Source organism: Heterocephalus glaber, unplaced genomic scaffold (assembly GCF_053883595.1).
Source record: "Heterocephalus glaber isolate CG9 unplaced genomic scaffold, H.glaber_assembly_v1.0 deba00001461, whole genome shotgun sequence".
NCBI classification, from domain to species: Eukaryota; Metazoa; Chordata; class Mammalia; order Rodentia; family Bathyergidae; genus Heterocephalus; species Heterocephalus glaber.
Genome location: NW_028258308.1, coordinates 27,707,947 through 27,727,056, shown reverse-complemented (window position 1 = coordinate 27,727,056; position 19,110 = coordinate 27,707,947). Strand labels below are relative to the sequence as shown.

General features: G+C 32.7%; 1 protein-coding gene across 9 annotated transcripts in view; it reads right to left on the bottom strand.

Moving 5' to 3' along the window:
* Positions 1-19,110, bottom strand: part of Sgcz (sarcoglycan zeta) — a 994,036-nt gene that overhangs the window by 25,084 nt on the left and 949,842 nt on the right. For all 9 annotated transcript variants that reach the window (XM_087217210.1, XM_087217208.1, XM_087217206.1 and 6 more), the window contains one exon: positions 1,781-1,853. In XM_087217210.1, coding sequence (XP_087073336.1) covers positions 1,781-1,853 — 73 coding nt within the window. The remainder of the gene's footprint in view (positions 1-1,780; positions 1,854-19,110) is intronic.

Below are 19,110 nucleotides of genomic sequence, written 5' to 3'. Positions count from 1 at the left end.
ATTTTTCTAATATACTTTACATAAATCCTTTCTAAGATGACACTATCTAACCTTTAATTAAAAGTATGAACTAAATATTGTATATAGGGAGGGGTGGAGAGGTTGAAGGGAGGGCAGGGGAATGGAAAAAAAAATAAGAACCAAGATACATCATGTAAAGGTACAAGTTCCCAAAGATGAATGTAATTATATTGTATACCCACAATGTACCAATAAACTTAATTTTCAAAAAGTATGAACAATATGTGTCTAGGTTATTATTTATAAAGAGAAGAGACTTTTTAATTAAATCAAAGTATATAACAGATTCTAGAAGTCATTATATTGCTTTCAAAATTTGGAGGCATGAAACAGGTTTCCTCATGCTTAAAAAACAGTATACTTAGGCCAGGGATTTAGCTCAGTGGTTCTGCCACCTGCTTTGTAAGCGCTAGGTTCAGAGTTCCATCCCCGGTACAAAAAACCCCCCAAACAAACAAACAAAAAATATACTTAGTACAGGAGCTATAAGTCTTATTTCATCATTTAGTCAATCAATCACTATCATTTTGGAAGAATAACATGGTTGAATTTTACCCTGCTTACACTTTATTTGATAGAGTAATTTCATTAATTTTTACTCTGCTTTGAGGGACAACCTTTCTGAATATAGCTTTCATTCTGGACCATTTTGTCTGCAATTAATAATTATATATTTATAATATAGATTGTATATAATATTAAATATTTATAATAATTATATATTTATGAAAATATACAAGTCTGCAAAATAGACTGTTGTAAAATTGTGCCTTTTGCATTGAAATTTCAATTTTTTTGTTTTCATTTGCACATTTGTCTGCTTATCTAATGGACAGGGTTGAACAATGGTCTTTATGAAATAAATCTATTTTTTAATTAATACAATATTCCTATGTTTTTCATAACAGAGACTTTGTCATGTTGATACTGTTATCTAATTTGACAGTGATTTTAAATATGTGATTAATGTTTTTACTTATCAGTATTGCTGCCTCTTTTAATATATTGCAGCAAATATATTGTGGAATGTAATTACTTATCAGACATTAATTATGTAATCTTCTTTAATCCACCAATCTTAATTCATTTTTTGAATTAAAGTATTTATGGATTGGTTTCTTAGGCTTTAAAATTTCAACTGTTATTGAAGCATTACTCTGATTATCTTGGGGAGAATTCCCTCATAGTGCTCTGGATAGGGAGAGATTTTACACTTATGTAATTGTGTCTCTTAGGAGCACCAAGACAAGAGAAAGCGGCTTATTCTATGGAAAAATTACTAAAATAAGGGATCTGTCACAATGCAATCTTAACTTTTCCAAATTATCATTTTCATTGCTTTTCCAGATTGCCAATTCCACTACACAATACTCCCTGATCATGTAAAGGTTTCCCTATTCTCTGTCTTGCCCTTTCATGGCTAAGTACATCTTGTATTTCATTATATATGTCAGATTTTCCAGCATCCCTATTTTGATCAATCCTCCTCTCAACTTCCTCAATAACTAATTATCCTCTTTTCACACTCCTCTTGACTATTATACTTATATAAATTGTAAGTATATTTGGGAAATATAGAGAAGTTAGAATAGTAACTTGTGCCTTCTTGCCCTCAGGCACATACTGTTTCCCATGGAGCTAGGGAATGTCAAGTCTTACTACAAATATACATGGCACTGGTGCTATTTTAGTTCTTCACCTATCAACGACAGTCAATAATGATGGTAACTATGGCACGAAGAAAGGAGGGAGAACTTACCTGAGGTCTTGGGAGGGTTCTGCTCTGATGTGGGGAGTCTCCACAGAATGCCCAAATACTGCTCCCTCAGTGCCTACAGGCAGCATGAAAACAACAATCAGAAGAAGCAAGTCCAGAGACACACCGGGTTGCATTTCTCTATTTATGCATCAAATATTCTTCTCTAAATGGGTAAACTGGAACCAGGAGTAGAGAAGATAAAATAGAAACACTGGAAGGGAAGAAGAGTTCAAGTAGCAAAGAGCTAAAGACAGTAAATCTAAAAGTCACTGTTAATTGCCTTTAAGATTACATTGTCATTTCAGATTGACAAAGAGCTTCCACTTTCTGATCAAACATCAAAGAGCTCTCTACTTTTCCTGCCTTATTTTCCAGTTAGGTGAATTTGAGGGAGGGAAAGGTCCCAATATTGATTTCTGCTTTTCTACAAAGAGCAAAGCATAAATGAAAATGTGGAGGGTAATCTCTAGTCCAGCATATTACTAGTTACTTAAAGGTAGGTTTCATATGGTGCTTAGCAGTTCTCTTACATATAGCTTCATAGTGATCATCAAACAGCAGAGAACATGTCACATTACATTGCCCTCTCTGGAGTTTATCTCAAACTATGAACAACTTCAGTTCATTTCATTGTAGTTGAATTCATATGGGGCCATAGCAGTCTGAAGAGTTCCTGCACTCTACCATCTTCCTTGATCAGTTGAGTGACACTCAGTTTAAACTTGCACTTACTGACTCTATTTGATTTTCCAGACTCCTAGAAGCTATCTGTAATTTAAGTGAGAAAAGGTGGAATGTTTTTCTCCTTAAAAATAAAATGAAAAACTTTTCTTTTAAAAAGACTATGATAACAAACCTTTAAAAAATAATTCATATAAATGTGTTAGAGCCACTGTAATTCCATTTGATGGATAAACCATTTTGCTTATCTGTCATCCATCAGTAGACACTTGGGTTATTTCTGTATTTTAGCTGTTGTTATTAATGCTGCTGTGAAGATGGATGTGGAAATATCTCTTCAAGACTGTGCTTTCAGTTATTTTAAAAGTATACCCAGAAGCAAAATTGTTGCATCACATGATAATTCTGTGCTTCAATTTTGAGGAACCACCACACCATTTTACATGGTAGCTGCACCATTGTGGATCCTCACAAATAGCACACAAGAGCCCAGCTTCCCTACATCTTCAGCCATGGTTAGGTCATGGTTTCTTCCTTTCAATGATAGCCATCCTAAAGGGTATGAAATGGTATCTCATTATAGTTGTAAGATCCATTTTCTTAATGGTTAAAGATGTAGAGCATCTTTTCATTTGCTTCTTAGATGTTTACACATCTTTGAAGAAATGTCTCTTTAGGTCCTTTGGCCAATTTTGAATATTTGGTGTATATATATATATATATATATATATATATATATATATATATGATGTTAATGTATATGCTGGATATTATATGTTCTGGAAATCAGTCTTTTTTCACATATATGACTTGAAAACATAGTTTCTCATTTTACGATTTTCCTCTATGCTGTTGATACTGTGACCTATCAAATATTAAATTTTAAATATTAAAAAAGTCTTAGAACATTTTCTTTAGATTAAACTTGGTTTTCTGTTTTATCTAATATTCTTGAAATATCTTCTTGTAAAAATGTTATGTCTTTTCCACAAATGTCTTTCATACTATTTTAATAATTAAATGAAATTCAAAACTATAAATTTAAACCTATAAAACAAATATAGTATTGCTTAATATAAGGAATATATAAACTATATTAATTCAATAAGCATTCATGAAATTGCTATTAGGAGATTAGAGCCCACATTTCAAATTTCTTAAACATAATTGTCTATATAGAAAAATGTATTATAATGACCTGATGATTTATTTGAATAATATAGGGCAGTATTTCCACAAGTGAATGCAATCATTTTTTTTAATGCAATCATTCTGCATTGCAAATGTGTGCTAAAAAAATGTTAAAAAATATATCTGTGGGCATAAAGAAATAATATAAAAGAGCACAAACCTTAATCTTGAGTGGCAGAGGAAGAGATCTTTTTTTCCAAAGACTATGACATAATTTTATCTATATTATAGTTCTAAGAGAAAAATTATAAAGTTCTGTCACAGTCAATCCTTAAGGTTACAGATTTAATTTTGTAACCTAAAAGCTACAGGCTTTTGTTGACCTTTCACTGGGTTTTAGTATCTTTTTTTTTCCTAAGAAGCTCTGAAGAGCATACAGTGCTTATTCTTTTAATTATTTAACAAATTCGAAATGATTTTCTAAGGGTTTTGCCCTTTTGAAATTTTTATTAGATACTTTATTTCTATAAGTGGAAAATTCCTTAAAATAGGTCTTTAAGTGTAAAATAGTAATTTTAGGAAAAGTTCTAAGTCTGTGATTATGCTGGTGGTGACATTTGAAAGAATTTTCTAATATATAAAACTGCATATCTCAAACAGAAAGGCTTTAACATTTTAATATAAAATACAATATCCACATATGATAGTCATCCACGTGCAAAGTTTATAAACTGGTTTCCACCATTGTATGATTATGATAATTTCACAGATAAGGGGATTACAGTAATCAATGAACAGTGACAATATTTTCAAACAGACTGTCACACATACTGATTTTGGGAAAAATATATTGGTGAGAAAGAAACTAGAATGTCCTCAAAAGTTTAATATTTCAGTGAAGACTAAGAAGTTATTGAGGTCATAATTCTATGTTTTAATATTGGAAAATATTAATAACTTAAAAATTCTTGAGGAATTAAATCTATAATATCATCACCTCTGAGGCTCAACTGAATAAGTTACCATAAATAACTAAGTAAACATAGGCTTCTAGGCAATGAGAAACTTACTCTCACTCTTTTTATTGAGCCCAAATTACCAAAAATTAATAAATCTTAAAGATGTTCTTAAAGGGTAGAGAAAAAACCTACATGAAACAGATATGTACTTTAACAGCATAAAAAATTCAGAAGTCAAAAATAAATTTCCCATGAATTAAGAATTTTTGAAAATGTCATACCATTAGGCTTGCCAGCTTTGACAAATAAAAACATAGGACAATGGGGCAATTTGAAATTTCAGATAATCATCAAATCATTTCGAGTGTAAGTATGCAATATCTGCGGGACATACATTAAAATAATTTGATTATTCAAATAAAATAAAACTGAATTCAAATAAATTCCAAATTAGTTGAGCACTGTATACTATATCTGGTATTCCTAACAACTGCTCAATATTCATTTTCTACAGACTGCAGAACTGATCCATCCTCTCTTCAAGAAAAGACTGTGTCACAAAATCTGACATGGTAAACTATAGAAACCATGGATACCAAAGAGAAACACAGGCATAAAATAGATAAAAATAGCAGATATTTGTTAATATGTGCATTTAAATTTGAATAAATTATTGTTTTCATTGTTATTGTACAGTGGTATATTCTTCTGTACTGTATTGAAAAAAGAGAAATGGATTGTGATTCTACTTTATATTTTAAAATACTTGAACACATTAACAGGATGCTGTGCTTTAAAAATCTCCAATGAAAATCGGGGAAAAAGCACTAATGTACATGAAAAAGCACTAATGTACTTTAAAAAGCAATAAGTAAAAGTAAAATATTAGTGTAAGTATCCCTCATGACGTGACTACATGTATTTTAAATAGAATCAGTATGGTAAATCTATACTCTGATGTCCTAACCACTCCTTATCAACTCATTGACATTCATATATACTTATGGAAGTAATTTTTCCCCTAAGAACTAGCACACGTGCACACACACACACACACACACACACACACACACACACACACACCAGAGAGAAAAGACACAGACAAGGGAACAAAGAAAGCAAGAAAGGCTGAGATACTTCACATTGGAAGAAAGAAGGCTAAATAGGATAAAGGACATCAAAATTTGACTTTTAAAATGTTGTATTTGTACTATTTTCAAGATGAAAACTAGTAGCCTTTAGTTTTTCAATAAATTGAATCATGATCATGAATATTTATGACTTTGTGTGTGGTAATGGGAGAGAAGGAAATCGCTTTCACATATATGTCAGTATGGTACTGTACAGATTCTTTTAAGAGAGGGATTCAGAACCCACATATCAAAAGAAGTTAACAGAACATAAGAAATTTTCCTCCCAGCCCCTCTCTCATGACAATTCACAAGAACCTTAGCATTGTAAATTTCAAATCTAGAATAAGGATGAAGACCAGGGCAAATTTATCAAGACTCAAGGGGCAGAAGATTTCTGTTTATTCATTATCTTCACATTTGAACCTGCATTAATTAGTGAATGTATTCAACTGGTTTAGGAAGTCTGCATACCACAACCCACCCATTTATATCCGTTTCCCCCAAATTTAAATTTTTCAAGTCACAGATTAGACTGTGAACCCTATCACTCTATACTCAGATCTCCTCTCATTTTTTTTTTTTGACAAATAATTAAATCCTCTGGTTCTTGTTTGCAAAGCAATGTTCTAAATAAAGCTATCTCTATTTAATTTAACAGTTAAATTACATGACTTTCCAACATGTGAAAATGCATATATTATAAATCTTCTCATTACTCCTCAAATACAAGTGGAAATAAATTTGGTCCTGCAAATGAACAGAAAATAAATTATTTTGGGATATGGATGGAAGAATTATAGGAAAATTCATTAATGTCATTTCTATTACTTCATTAGAAAGAGTTCTTCTAAGTTAAAAAAGCATCATTGCACTTTAAACAAAGAAACATTAATGAATTCCAACATATTCTATAACTTAGTTGTATTAATTTAGTAGTAGAAATAGTGTTCTTGCTTCCAGCTGACTTCTGAATATAAAAACTGTGCAGTGCTCCAGTAAACTCACCAAACCTATTGACATCTCCCCTATACACAAATTCTAGAATTATTTTCATAAACACTACTTTGCCCAGCCTTTAATACTTTGGTAATCTGATAGCATCCATCACCTGAGTCCTCTTCTACTCATCTATGAGACATGTTTATTAATTTCCTTACCTCTTATGAAAAATGTGGGCTTATCATTGTCTGAACATATTTACAGTTTTTGATCTTTCAACATTCATTTTAAGCCTGTCAGGTACAGTTTGGAATTTAGGTTAAGTGTATATATTTCTTCCCTGTCAGCCAAAACACTAAAAAAGAACACATTTGTTACATGCTACTGGGTTCTTGTGCACAATATTATCTTATAGGTTTGATTAATAAACTTTGATAAAGATAGAAATTTCAGGGAGCTTCTCCTTAAATATTTTAGTCTTCTTTTTTTAAAAAGCCTCGTTTGATTCTTATTTTTTCCCATTCCCCTGCTCTTCCTTCAACCCCTCCACCTTCCCTATTTATAAAGACGTTGTTTCCAATTTTTTCATTTTCTTATATATTTTTTCCTTTCACTTCATTCCTTTCCAGTACCCCTTCCACTTCTCCTACCCCTTTAGACCTTTTCTTCCTATTTCACATTATCAATTATACATTTTGATCCTTATTTACACTTTTAGTTTCTTACACTAGAGAAACTATTTGGTATTTACACATGTGTGTCCTATTTATTTCACTGAAGAGTAAGGCCTCAATGTGGATCCATTTAGCTATAAATGTCTCTAGTTTCTCATTTTGTATGGCTGGGTAGATAAAAACCATGATATATCATGTAAAGGTACAAGTTCCCAATGATAAATGTAACTGTATTGTATATTTAAACTGTACTAATAAACTTAATGAAAAAAAGGCCTCATTTGATTTATGGAACAACCATATCCACACATCCACATCAGAAGCGAGAGCAGCATCCTTATTACTGCCCTTCTTGCTAGAGCTTTGATATCACTTATACTTTCTGCCAATAATACTTTATAAAAACAAAGTTATATTCTATAAAAACAAAGTTGACTTAAAATACCTTGGGAATATAGTTGTCTAATATGAGTCAGGCCTACATTCCTCAGTAGGATTTATCGCTTAAGAGTTCTGGGCAATCTGCATTTCAGTAATGATAAAAATCTTGCAAATTTTGAAATGTTTATAGACTGTCAGGGTTCTATTTCATTTTCCAGTTTCCCCACTCTCCACCCTTCATACACCCTTTGATGATAATCTGAACGCATTCTTTAGGAGCTGATTTTAGATTATTAATTTTATCTATGAAACTCCTTTGGAATCCTTAAAGCTTTTCTTCCTTCAGGCTGGAATTACTGCCATAGCATATATAATAATTGTGATGCAGTTTAATTTAAACTCTTACCCTGTCACTTATGAGATCCTCTAAGTCAAGGACTTTATTATAATCATAAATGTGTGTTTAGTACCCACTATGGATTCTGACACATAGTGGATGATCAATAAGTGAAAGAAATAACAATGAAAAATTAATAAAATCATGAATCAATTATTTTTCTATTATATAATTGGTATTTAAAGTATGCTAAATTTCTGTTTCCTAGTACAATTCTTTGGTTAACATTTTAACACAATTTTGGTTTTTAAAATAGGATGATGAGCTGCATACATTCAAGGTCTTATTATGGGTCAATATTAACTCATTTCGTGAAACAACAAAATATCATTAAATAAACAAATATCATTATCTTTATTGTAAAAACAAAACAATAGTAAACAACACCATACTATTTATTTGAGACTGGGGGGAAGTTGTGAACATTTATTAAAAAGAAAATATTTCAAAATCTCTTTATTCTTTAAATTGAGAATTTTTAATAATCTAAAAACATCACAGAATATTTACTACTAGATGGCAAATCATGTTCTCTTACCCAATTCTAAAGGTTTTCAAAAGAAAAAAGAATTAATAGAATACTAGACAACTCACAATGAAGGAAATCTTATGATTTGTAACAACGTGGATGGAACCAGAAGAAATTATGTTAAATGAAATAAACCAAGCACAGAATGATAATATTACCTGATGTCATTAATATATCAAATATTTAAAAAGTCATACTCATAGAACAGAGTAGAAAACTGGTCACTGGAAGCTAGGATCAAGAAGAGGGTAAGAAAAAAGGAAATGTTAATTAAACGGTACAGAGTTTTAGTCAGAGTGAAGAGATCAGTATTAGAAAATAAATTATTTTCTGATTGAATGAGAACTTCTGTATTTTGATGGAAACTGCATCTAGGAAAATGTGTACTCCTCATATTCCCAGTTGTGATTGCTAGAAACTTGGTGATTATGGTAGCAGCAAACCCAAGCAGAGTAAGCTGTTACAGCTTTACAAATCTCATAACCAGTAATCATTCATAGTTTTCAGTCAAGTTCAAAACTCCTTATGTCAACATGTACTGTATTTGTGTAATCTCATTAGGTACCACAGTAAGTCTCTAAAGATAATAAACTACAAAAATAATCCATCAGAGTTTACCAATATTGCTGTGTTAGTTACTTTTCCATCATTGCTAAGACAAAATATCCAACCCAAAGTAAGAGGGTAAAGGATTTATTTGGCTTACAGTTTGTAGAGATTTCAGTCCATAATTGGCTGACTCCAAGGCTGGCATGGCAAACAAACATTGCAGAGGAGAAACAACATGATACACACAAGGCAACAAAGGTAACAAGAGTTTAACCGCATTTTTCTGCCCCTTTTATCTTATTCAGACCACTTATTAGGGTGGTGCCAAACTAATCACTCACATGTAGTGGTGTAGTAATCACATACTTTTAACCACAGCCTCATACATTCCAGTTTCAGATATCCCTGAGAAAGAAAGTCCCACCTCATCCAATGAGGCTTTGGGCGGACATAGAAACACAAACCATAACAATTACGAATAGATTTGGGCTTTCACATTTCTGAAATACCTTGAAATATCTCCCCAGAGACTGGTTAAACAGTCACGCAACATTTTAATATGAAATGTTCATTTTTTTCCTAGGGAGCCTAAGTAATGATATACAAACATATGAACCTGTGTTTCTATGCATTTTATAACATCTCACTAGAGAATAAACGACCCAAAGTTTTATTGAGAATCCTGAAAACAGTTCCAAAATAAAACTCCATTTTGATGCTTTTCCAGAGAATTGGAAAATAATAAATATGATACTCTAAGAATTTAAGGGTATCTTCACAGTAAAATCCAGGCAAGGTCTACATAGGAAGGGACATGTATTTCTTTTTCAACTATGTTGGGTAGCTTGGCTTGATATAGTAATCTAAATTGGCAGTTATTTTCCTTCAGAACTGGGTATGTGCTATATCATATCCCCTTGTCCTTGAGAAACTGCTGAGAAGTCTGTTGTTTTCAAACAGGTTTGAGTTTGTAAGTGATTTGGAATTTTTGTCTTGCAGTTTTCAAAATTATTTATTTTCTCTGAACTCCTTACATTTTAACTATAATATATGATCTGAGTGGACTCTTCTCTGGTGTTGTGTTTGGGTTCTAAATCCTTACTTTACAGTTTGTCTGTAGTTTCATTATTTCTTATTTTTTTCCTTTATTTCTGTATAAATGTATTGATTCATCACCTTTATCTACAAGCCCTGAGATTTTGTCTTCGTTGTCTGCTGATGAGGATTTCCACTCTATTTTTTATTTGTCTTACTTTATCTATTCAATTCCAAAATGTGTTTGTCTTTTCTTCAGAATGTCTAATTATCAAATATTCTTTCATATTTTGCATCAAATTCTTCTACACTGTTGGTGAGAATGTAAATTAGTAGAGTCATTATAAAAATCAGTGGGGAATTTCTACAGAAAACTACAAATAAATCTACCATTTGATCCAGCTATACCACTCACAGATACATTCCCAAAAGCATTAAAGCCAGCACACTATAGAGATATCTGAATAGCCATGTTTATTGCAATGCAACTCAGAATAAATAAGCTATGTAAACAACCCAAGTGTCCATCTACAGTAGAATCAAGAAAAATGTAGTATATATACATGATAGAATATTATTTAGCCACAAGGAAGCATGAAATTATGTCATTTACAGGAAAATGGATGGAACAGGAGACCAAGATGTTAATTGAAATAAACCAGACACATTAGGTCAAATATCACTTTTTCTTTCATAAAAAAAAAAAAAGAAATAATTTCAAATTAGAATGGAGACTGTTAAAGAAGAGTAAGAGTAGTGGAAAACAGGTGAGGGAAGGGAAAGGTGGTAATTGAGCATGATTGACATATGTTCCATGCGTGAACAATTATACAAAAATAAAGCATGCTACTTCATATAACTAACACGCACTAATTTAAATTATATATAATATATATAACACCTTGTAAAAAAAATTCAGAGGAAATTTAAAGGCTCATATTTATTAATGGGCACAGATAACAATATCATAAAAATCATGATAACATGCTGAAACTAGGAACACATTAAGAAATATCAGGGCCAATTATTTAGGATATATCACACAAATATGAATTTGGTTTACCAATAGAAAAATGTTTGATGAAATTTTTAGAGTAATTTATTCATTGAGACTATTCTATAATTATATGAAAAGATTTAGCCAAATCATAAAAGTCAGCATTTGCTGTAATTTTGATGTTGAATATTTACAAACATCCATACATTAAAATGTTGGCCTTGGGGGCTGGGGCTGAATGGAAATCTGTAAATCATCGGAGGTGGATGCTCCGAGAGGACTGTGGGAACATGGATCCTCCATCTTTGTTTACTGTCTCATGAGGAGAACAGTTTGCTTCAACACATGCTCCCTGCCATTACCACCCAGCACCACTACCAGAGGCCCAACGAAATGGGTTCACATGGTCATGGGCTGAAAGTCCAAACTGTGAAACAAATAAAATTTTTCTCTATATAAGTTAATAATAACAAGGTTCTTTTTATAGTACTGGAAAGCTCACGAGCTGGTTTCATGACTAATATCAATAATGATTAGCACCATTTATGAAAACAGGCAAAGGATTACACTTTCTTTGCCTGATAGAGTTATTAACAGTGATACCTGTAGCAATCTGAAATTTATTGGTGACATGTTAAACATTTCACTTAACAATAGTAACATTGCATTTAAGGTACAATGTGATTTCATTGTTTGATTTCTTAGAGTCACTTCAACTCTGTACAGTACTATAATTCTTATCTCACTACAGGACAGCTAACAAAGGGAGAATGAAGACATTTGAAAAGTATATTGTTTTGGATAAAAAAGAAATTATAATTCTTCAAAGAGAATAAGGTTTTTCACACACAAAAAAAATTCAAATAAATGGACATCAAGTTGAATAGATTACTGAGATTGTTTTGGCTTGAGAATAGTTTAACAAAAGTTGTGTGACATCTTTGTGAAATGAATAATTAAATTTAAGGAAAACAAAGACGTTTCAAATATGTATGAGTATAATATGATCATCTATAGGACAATCCTAACCTGAAGTTATTAATTCCCCATCCCATGCAAACTCAATGAGATCATAAACAGTGTTTGATGGAATCTGATGAGCTGATTTTAAATCTGTATAAGATAATATTAACAATAATAATGCAATCTGAATATCTCTCCACCATATATAAAAATAGGCAGAGTTTCCTGAATAATTAATTTATTGTAAGTTTTAGTAATTAACTCAGTGTAGCTGTGAAAGATTTAGAGTAATAGACTAATGGTTTAAAAGAGAGTTCCCAGAAACACAACATCAGATATATTTATATGAAAATTTCATTTATGACAAATTAACTATTGAATACAAGTGATGAAACAAATAATTAATCAATAAATAATAAGGTAATTGTTTCTATAAATAGAAAAAATGAAATTACATCTATTGCCATGTGCAAGTAATTTCAGCTGAATTAAAAATATGAAGAGCCGGCCATGATGGCGGATCCCTGTAATCCCAGCCCTGAGGCTGAGGCAGGAGGATTGCTGCAAGTTTGAGGCCAGTCTGGGCTACATAGTGAGTTCAGGGCTAACCTGAACCACAAAGGGGGACACTGGCTCACCCCGCCTCCAAAAAAAATATGAAGTTTAAAATTATAACATGTGTAGAAGGCAGTATAGGAGAGCATCTTTTTCTTTTAGTTTACAGAAGTATTTCTCATAGTATAAGGGAAAATTATATATTTGGTACATTAAATAAAACAATTGATGTGTGTGTGTGTGCATATGACCATCTTTGACTTTAAAGAAGATATTTTAATATAGTGAAAAAAGACTATAATTCCAAAACTGCTATACAGATACAATGCAATTCCAATTGAGATCCCAGCAGCATACTTCACGGACCTTGAGAAAACAATCCATAAATTCATTTGGAACAAGAAGAGAGCCAGAATAGCAAAAGCAATTCTAGGTAACAGAGACATGGCAGGGGGTATCACAATCCCCAACTTGCAACTATACTACAAAGCTACTGTGATAAAAACAGCAAGGTACTGGCAAAGAAACAGACTTGAGGACCAGTGGAACAGATTAGAAGATGCTGAAACAACAACATACGCACTGAGCCATCTCATCTTCAATAAAGGAGCCAAACACCCTCACTGGAGGAAAGATAGCCTCTTTAATAAATGGTGCTGGAAAAATTGGGCTTCAACTTGCCAAAGATTAAAACTAGACCTATATCTCTCACCATGCACTAAACTAAAATCTAAATGTATTAAAGATCTAAATATTAAAATAGAAACACTGAACCAGTTCGAACAGAGGTTAGGTAGAACTCTTTAATTTAATTTAGTTTTATTTTATTTTTTTGGTACCGGGGATTGAACTCAGGTCCTTGCACTTGCAAGGCAGGCAGTGGAACCACTGAGCTAAATCCCTGGCCCCAAGAACTCTTGAAGACATTGGTGTAGGAAAAGATTTTATGAACTAAACCTCAGTTGCCCATGAACTAGCACAAACAATCAACAAGTGGGATCTCTTCTTATTAGAAAGCTTCTGCACAGCAAGAGAAACCACCAGCAGTGTGAAGAGACAACCCACAATGTGGGAAAAAATCTTCACTTGCTTTTCCTCAGACGAAGGTCTACTATCTCGAATCTATAAAGAGCTGAAAGAGATCAGACCTCTGAAATTTAAAGACCCAATCCGAAAATGGTATCTGAAATGAACAGACATTTCTCAGACAAAGAAGTAGAAATAGCAAATAAATACATGAAAAAATGTTCGTCACTGGTCGTTCAAGAGATGCAAATGAAAACAATGCTGAGATTCCACCTCACTCCAGAAAGAATGGTTGCTATCATGAAGTCAACTAATAATAAATGCTGGCAGGGCTGTGGGGAAAGAGGAACCCTACTCCACTGCTGGCGGGAGTGTAGACTGGCGCAACCACTGTGGAAATCAGTATGGAGATACCTCAAAGAACTAGGACTGGAAGTCCCATTTGACCCCGCTATTCCCCTGCTGGGGACCTTCCCCAAAGAATTAAAAGAATCATACCACGGTTATATGTGCACCCATGTTCATAGCAGCACAGTTTGTGATAGCTAAAACTTGGAAACAGCCCAAATGCCCATCAACTGGAGACTGGATCAAGAAAACGTTTTTTGTTTTTTTTTTTTAATAAAATGGAGTACTACTCAGCCATCAAAAATGAGAAATTAAAGACATTTATAGCTAAATGAATGTACATTGAGATGATACTCTTAAGTGAAATAAATAGGACACACATGTATAAATACCAAATAGTTTCTTTGATGTGAGAAACTGAAAGTGTAAATAAGGACTAAAACATATAATAGGTAATGTGAAATAGGAAGAAAAGGGGCAAAGGGGGAGGAAGTGGGAGGACTAGGGGAACAGATAGAAGGGAATGGGATTAATATGAGAAAATGGAAAAATAGGAACAAAATCTTTGTAAATAGGGAGGACTGGAGTGGTTCAAGGGAGGGCTGGGCAAGGGTGAAATATAAGAACCAAGAGAGATTATGTAAAGGTGCAAATTTCCAATGATGAATGTCAACATATTCTATACCTAAAATGTACCAATGATTAGAATGAATAATCGATAATGCAAAATAGGAAGAAAAGGTCCAAAGGGGTAGGGGTAGTGGGAGGGGCAGGGGAAAGGAAAGCAGGGAAAGGAAAAATGATGAGAAATGGAAAAAATGGAAATAAAGTCTGTGCAAATAGGGAAGGGTGGAGGGGGTGAAGGGAGCACTAGGAATAGGGAAAAAATAAGAACAAAGATGCATCATGTTAAGGTACAAGGTCCCAATGAGAAATGTAAATGTATTGCATTCCTAAAATGTACCAATAAAAGAATTTAAGAAAAATAAAATAAAGAAGATATTTTCAACATAGTGCAGTAGTTACAAAGGTTTATTATCAACATATAAGAAAACTGAATGATGATTAAAAAGCTAACTGAACCAATATAAAATTATGAAAAGTTTGAAGAGGTTTCCACGATCATAAATTACCAACCATCTTCAAAAGGTGATGTTTACTCATTATTTACCAAAATAAAGCTCTGTGGTCTTGTGAAAATGTCAACATCAAAAATAGTTCTTATCTGAGTGTAAGGATAAATTCTTAAGTGCAATATTTAATAAAGTAGTATTAAGAAAGTAATTGATAAATTTGACTATATTAATATAAAATATTTTTCAATGGAAAGATACCATAAATTTCAAAAACAAAAGAAGTATATGCTACTCTTTTATAACTGACTAGCAATCATAAAATATAAATAACTCCTATAAATCAATAAGATAATAATAAGTCACTACAAAAGAAGACCAAAAAATATAATCTGGTAACTCATAGAAAAAGAAGCCTGAATGACCAATATATAGGAAAAAATATGCCACGTTACCGTTAACATGGGAATTATAAAAGAAACACAAAGATGTATAATTTTATTTGAATCTTTTGAAATAACTAGGATAAAAATAATTTCATGGCTGAGCTAAAATGATGCTATTCACTACTATTTTCCACTTTAGGCTCATAGAGAATGGTGCTCTTACAAGGGTGTTTGGAAGGTGACCACTTTAAAGTATTTTTGACTCTTATCAAAACAGCATTTTCATTGAAATAAAATAACCCTTTTTTGAAGTAGTGAACTGTTTATTTTAGATAGGTATTTTAAAATAGCAAGTCTTACCACATTCCCATGTTTGTTTTGAATTATAAAGGTTTTGATGCTGTTGTTAAAGTGACTAAAATAACATATGAAGAAAGAAAATAGGTATCAGACTTGCCTAGACAGTTTTCTATTCAGTTAAATTATTGTGTAGCAGTGCCTATTTTTTCAGGTCACTATATAAAATGACATAAAGGATATGGGTTTTCTATGACAGTAACATTACAGGGCCATATATGCAATAGAAAATTTGAGATGCAGCTCAATATGGTGCCTCATTAGTACAGTGACATTGAGTATATCATTAATTTTTTTAATCTTAATTTTCTGTTACATAAAATAACTGTATTGTGTAAGGTTTTTTAAATATTATATTCATATACATACTTACGATACTATAAGCACTTTCCAATTACTTGATATTAGTGATATGTCTGAAGTCAGTTTAAAAGATGGTGATTTATGATGATTCAAGGATATAAAAAATTTCATTCACTGCTAATAGGAGTAAAAAGTGATGAAAAATATTAAGAGTTTATGCCATTTAATAAAACAACTCAACTTCAAGTCATTTACCTTAAATAGGGAGATATATGTGTATTTAAAAATATTGCTGCAATTCATACCACAGTGATATATGTGCACCCATGTTCATAGCAGCACAGTTTGTAATAGCTAAAACTTGGAAGCAGCCCAAATACTCATCAACTGGAGACTAAATAAAGAAAATGTGGTTTTTTAATAAAATGGAGTACTGCTCAGCCATCAAAAATGAGAAATTAGAGACATTTATTGCTAAATGGATGCACGTTGAGGCAATACTCTTAGGTGAAATAAATAGGACACAGATGTTTAAATACCGAATCATTTCTTTAATGTGAGAAACTGAAAGTGTAAATAAGGATTAAAAGGTATAATAGATAATGTGAAATAGGAAGAAAAGGGCCAAAGGGGAAGGAGAAGTGGGAGGGGTAGGGGAAAGGAAAGAAGGGAATGGAATTAATATGAGAAAATGAAAAAAAGGAAATAAAGTCTTTGTACATAGGGAGGGATGGAGGGGTTGAAGGGAGGGCAGAGGAAGGGGGAAAAAAATAGGAACCGAAAGAGTATGTAAGGGTGTAAATTTCCATTAGCTTCTATATGATCAGCAGGGTGGGACAGGGAAGGAGGCCATGTTCCAGCTAACATCAAGTTCAGCCTGACCAAAGAGCTCTGAAAGTCCAGGAGGTCTTTTGCTCCATCAGAATTTCTTCACCCACATTTGTCAGCAATTAAAGCTTCCGGCGCTGTGAATTCCCGGCCTGTGGGAGATGGGGGTTGAAGAGCTCCCTGCAGATTTGAATTCAACCAGAGGACTCATACCAGGTCGGGGACACATCAGTCACAGCGCTGATGATCCAGGCATGGAGAACAGACTGGAAACTGGGGATTCGTCATTTCAAGAAGGGCCCTCTGAAGCTGACTGTCCATTTCCCAGGAAGGAACAAAAGGTATGCTCCTTTGTGTACCTGTTTGCTCATTAACTATAACCGGCATATGGCACCCTGAAGAGGTCTCCAGGAAGACAGCAGTAGAGGAAAATCCACCAGAGAAAGCAGAACGGTGCAGGAAAAGCATCAGGTTGCAGTTGGAGTGGTTCGGCTGAAGGACTTCATCATCACTAGACCTGCCTCACTAGAGATGCTCACAGGAGTCCTTCAACTCGAAATGAAAAGACTGGAAATGGTAACTCGGAAGCACTTACATGTGAAATCTAAGAAAGTGCAGCCCACAGTCACAGAGAGGAGAATCTGAGAGATGTAGATTCACTTCACACCGGTTAGCATGGTGATTATGAGGAGATAGGAATGGCGAAATCCTGGACATGGGGTTCAATCTTTCAATTATATGGGAGAAATAAAACCTAGAGATCTATTGTCTAGCCTGGTGACAGTTAATACTAATGTATATTTGAAAACTGCTATGAATATAGATTTTGAATGTTCTAACCAAAATAAAGGGTAAATATGTGAAAGTGATGGACATGTTACTAGCTTGACTTTACAATTCACCATGTATATATATTAAAGCATCACAGTGTACTACAAAAAAAAATATTGCTGCAAGAAAGCTGAGCATAGCCCTATGGAGGTTCATTGGATTAAATCAAAATATGTAGTGATATGGAATTATTGAATAAACTATCTTGATTCAACAAAATAGAATACTTGAATCATTTAAAATATTATATATCACTACTCAAAGGATTTATGATTGCTAAACAGACCATATTAAACTTGGATTAATTGCTAAGTAATTAAATTTTAAAGGCCTTTGTAGGATATGATACAAGATGAAAAGAATCACTTTATTAACAGATAATACTAAATTCGAAATATATGACAGTTTTAATAAACATGATGATTTCCAACATTAATTGACCACTCTGTTGCAGATATCATACTTTATATGGATCAGTTCAAATTAATTCAGTGAAAATCTAGTGAGGTGCTATTTATTGTCATCATATTTTATAGATAAGAAATGAATACCTATTCATTAACCTATTAACTAAATACCTATTAACTAAATTGCCTGAGATTACTCTTCAGGAAAGCTGCAAAGTGCTAATGCCAGAGGCATGCTCTTAATCACTGCATCTTGAATCCCTCCAATAGTTACTGTCCAGCCTGCTCCTTCTCTGAGTCAATTTCTTCCCTACAATACTCTTCAAAACAGCAGCACCATTATGAAAATGAACATTTTGTGTTCAGTGACAAGTTGTCATTGTCCAGGATTTATTTTATTGAATAATTCTGAAATTTAGCTCCTAGCGGGTTGGAATTAAACACAGTGTTTTCCATCAAAACAGTAACTCAAAATTAAATACTAGTTATTATGTGTCAAATTGAGTACAGAACTTATAATAATTAGAATATTAGCACATGGATTATTTGTCTTGGAACTTCATCTTCCCTATTTTTAAAAAAAATTGAAATATCTTGGCTAATGCCATTTCTGTTATTTAAAAAATACTACCTTTCCTCCTGATTTCTGAAAAGCACAATCAATCATATTCCTATCATATTGAAATAAGTAGTGCTCTGAATTGTCAGATTTTTAGACAAAATTATAATTACATTTATGCACATATCTTTTAAATGCTTTACAAAAATATATAGAATTTCAAGCAATAAATAAAATAATGTTGGCTTTTACATTGCCCATGCATATGCCTTCATTAATGTTCATTCAT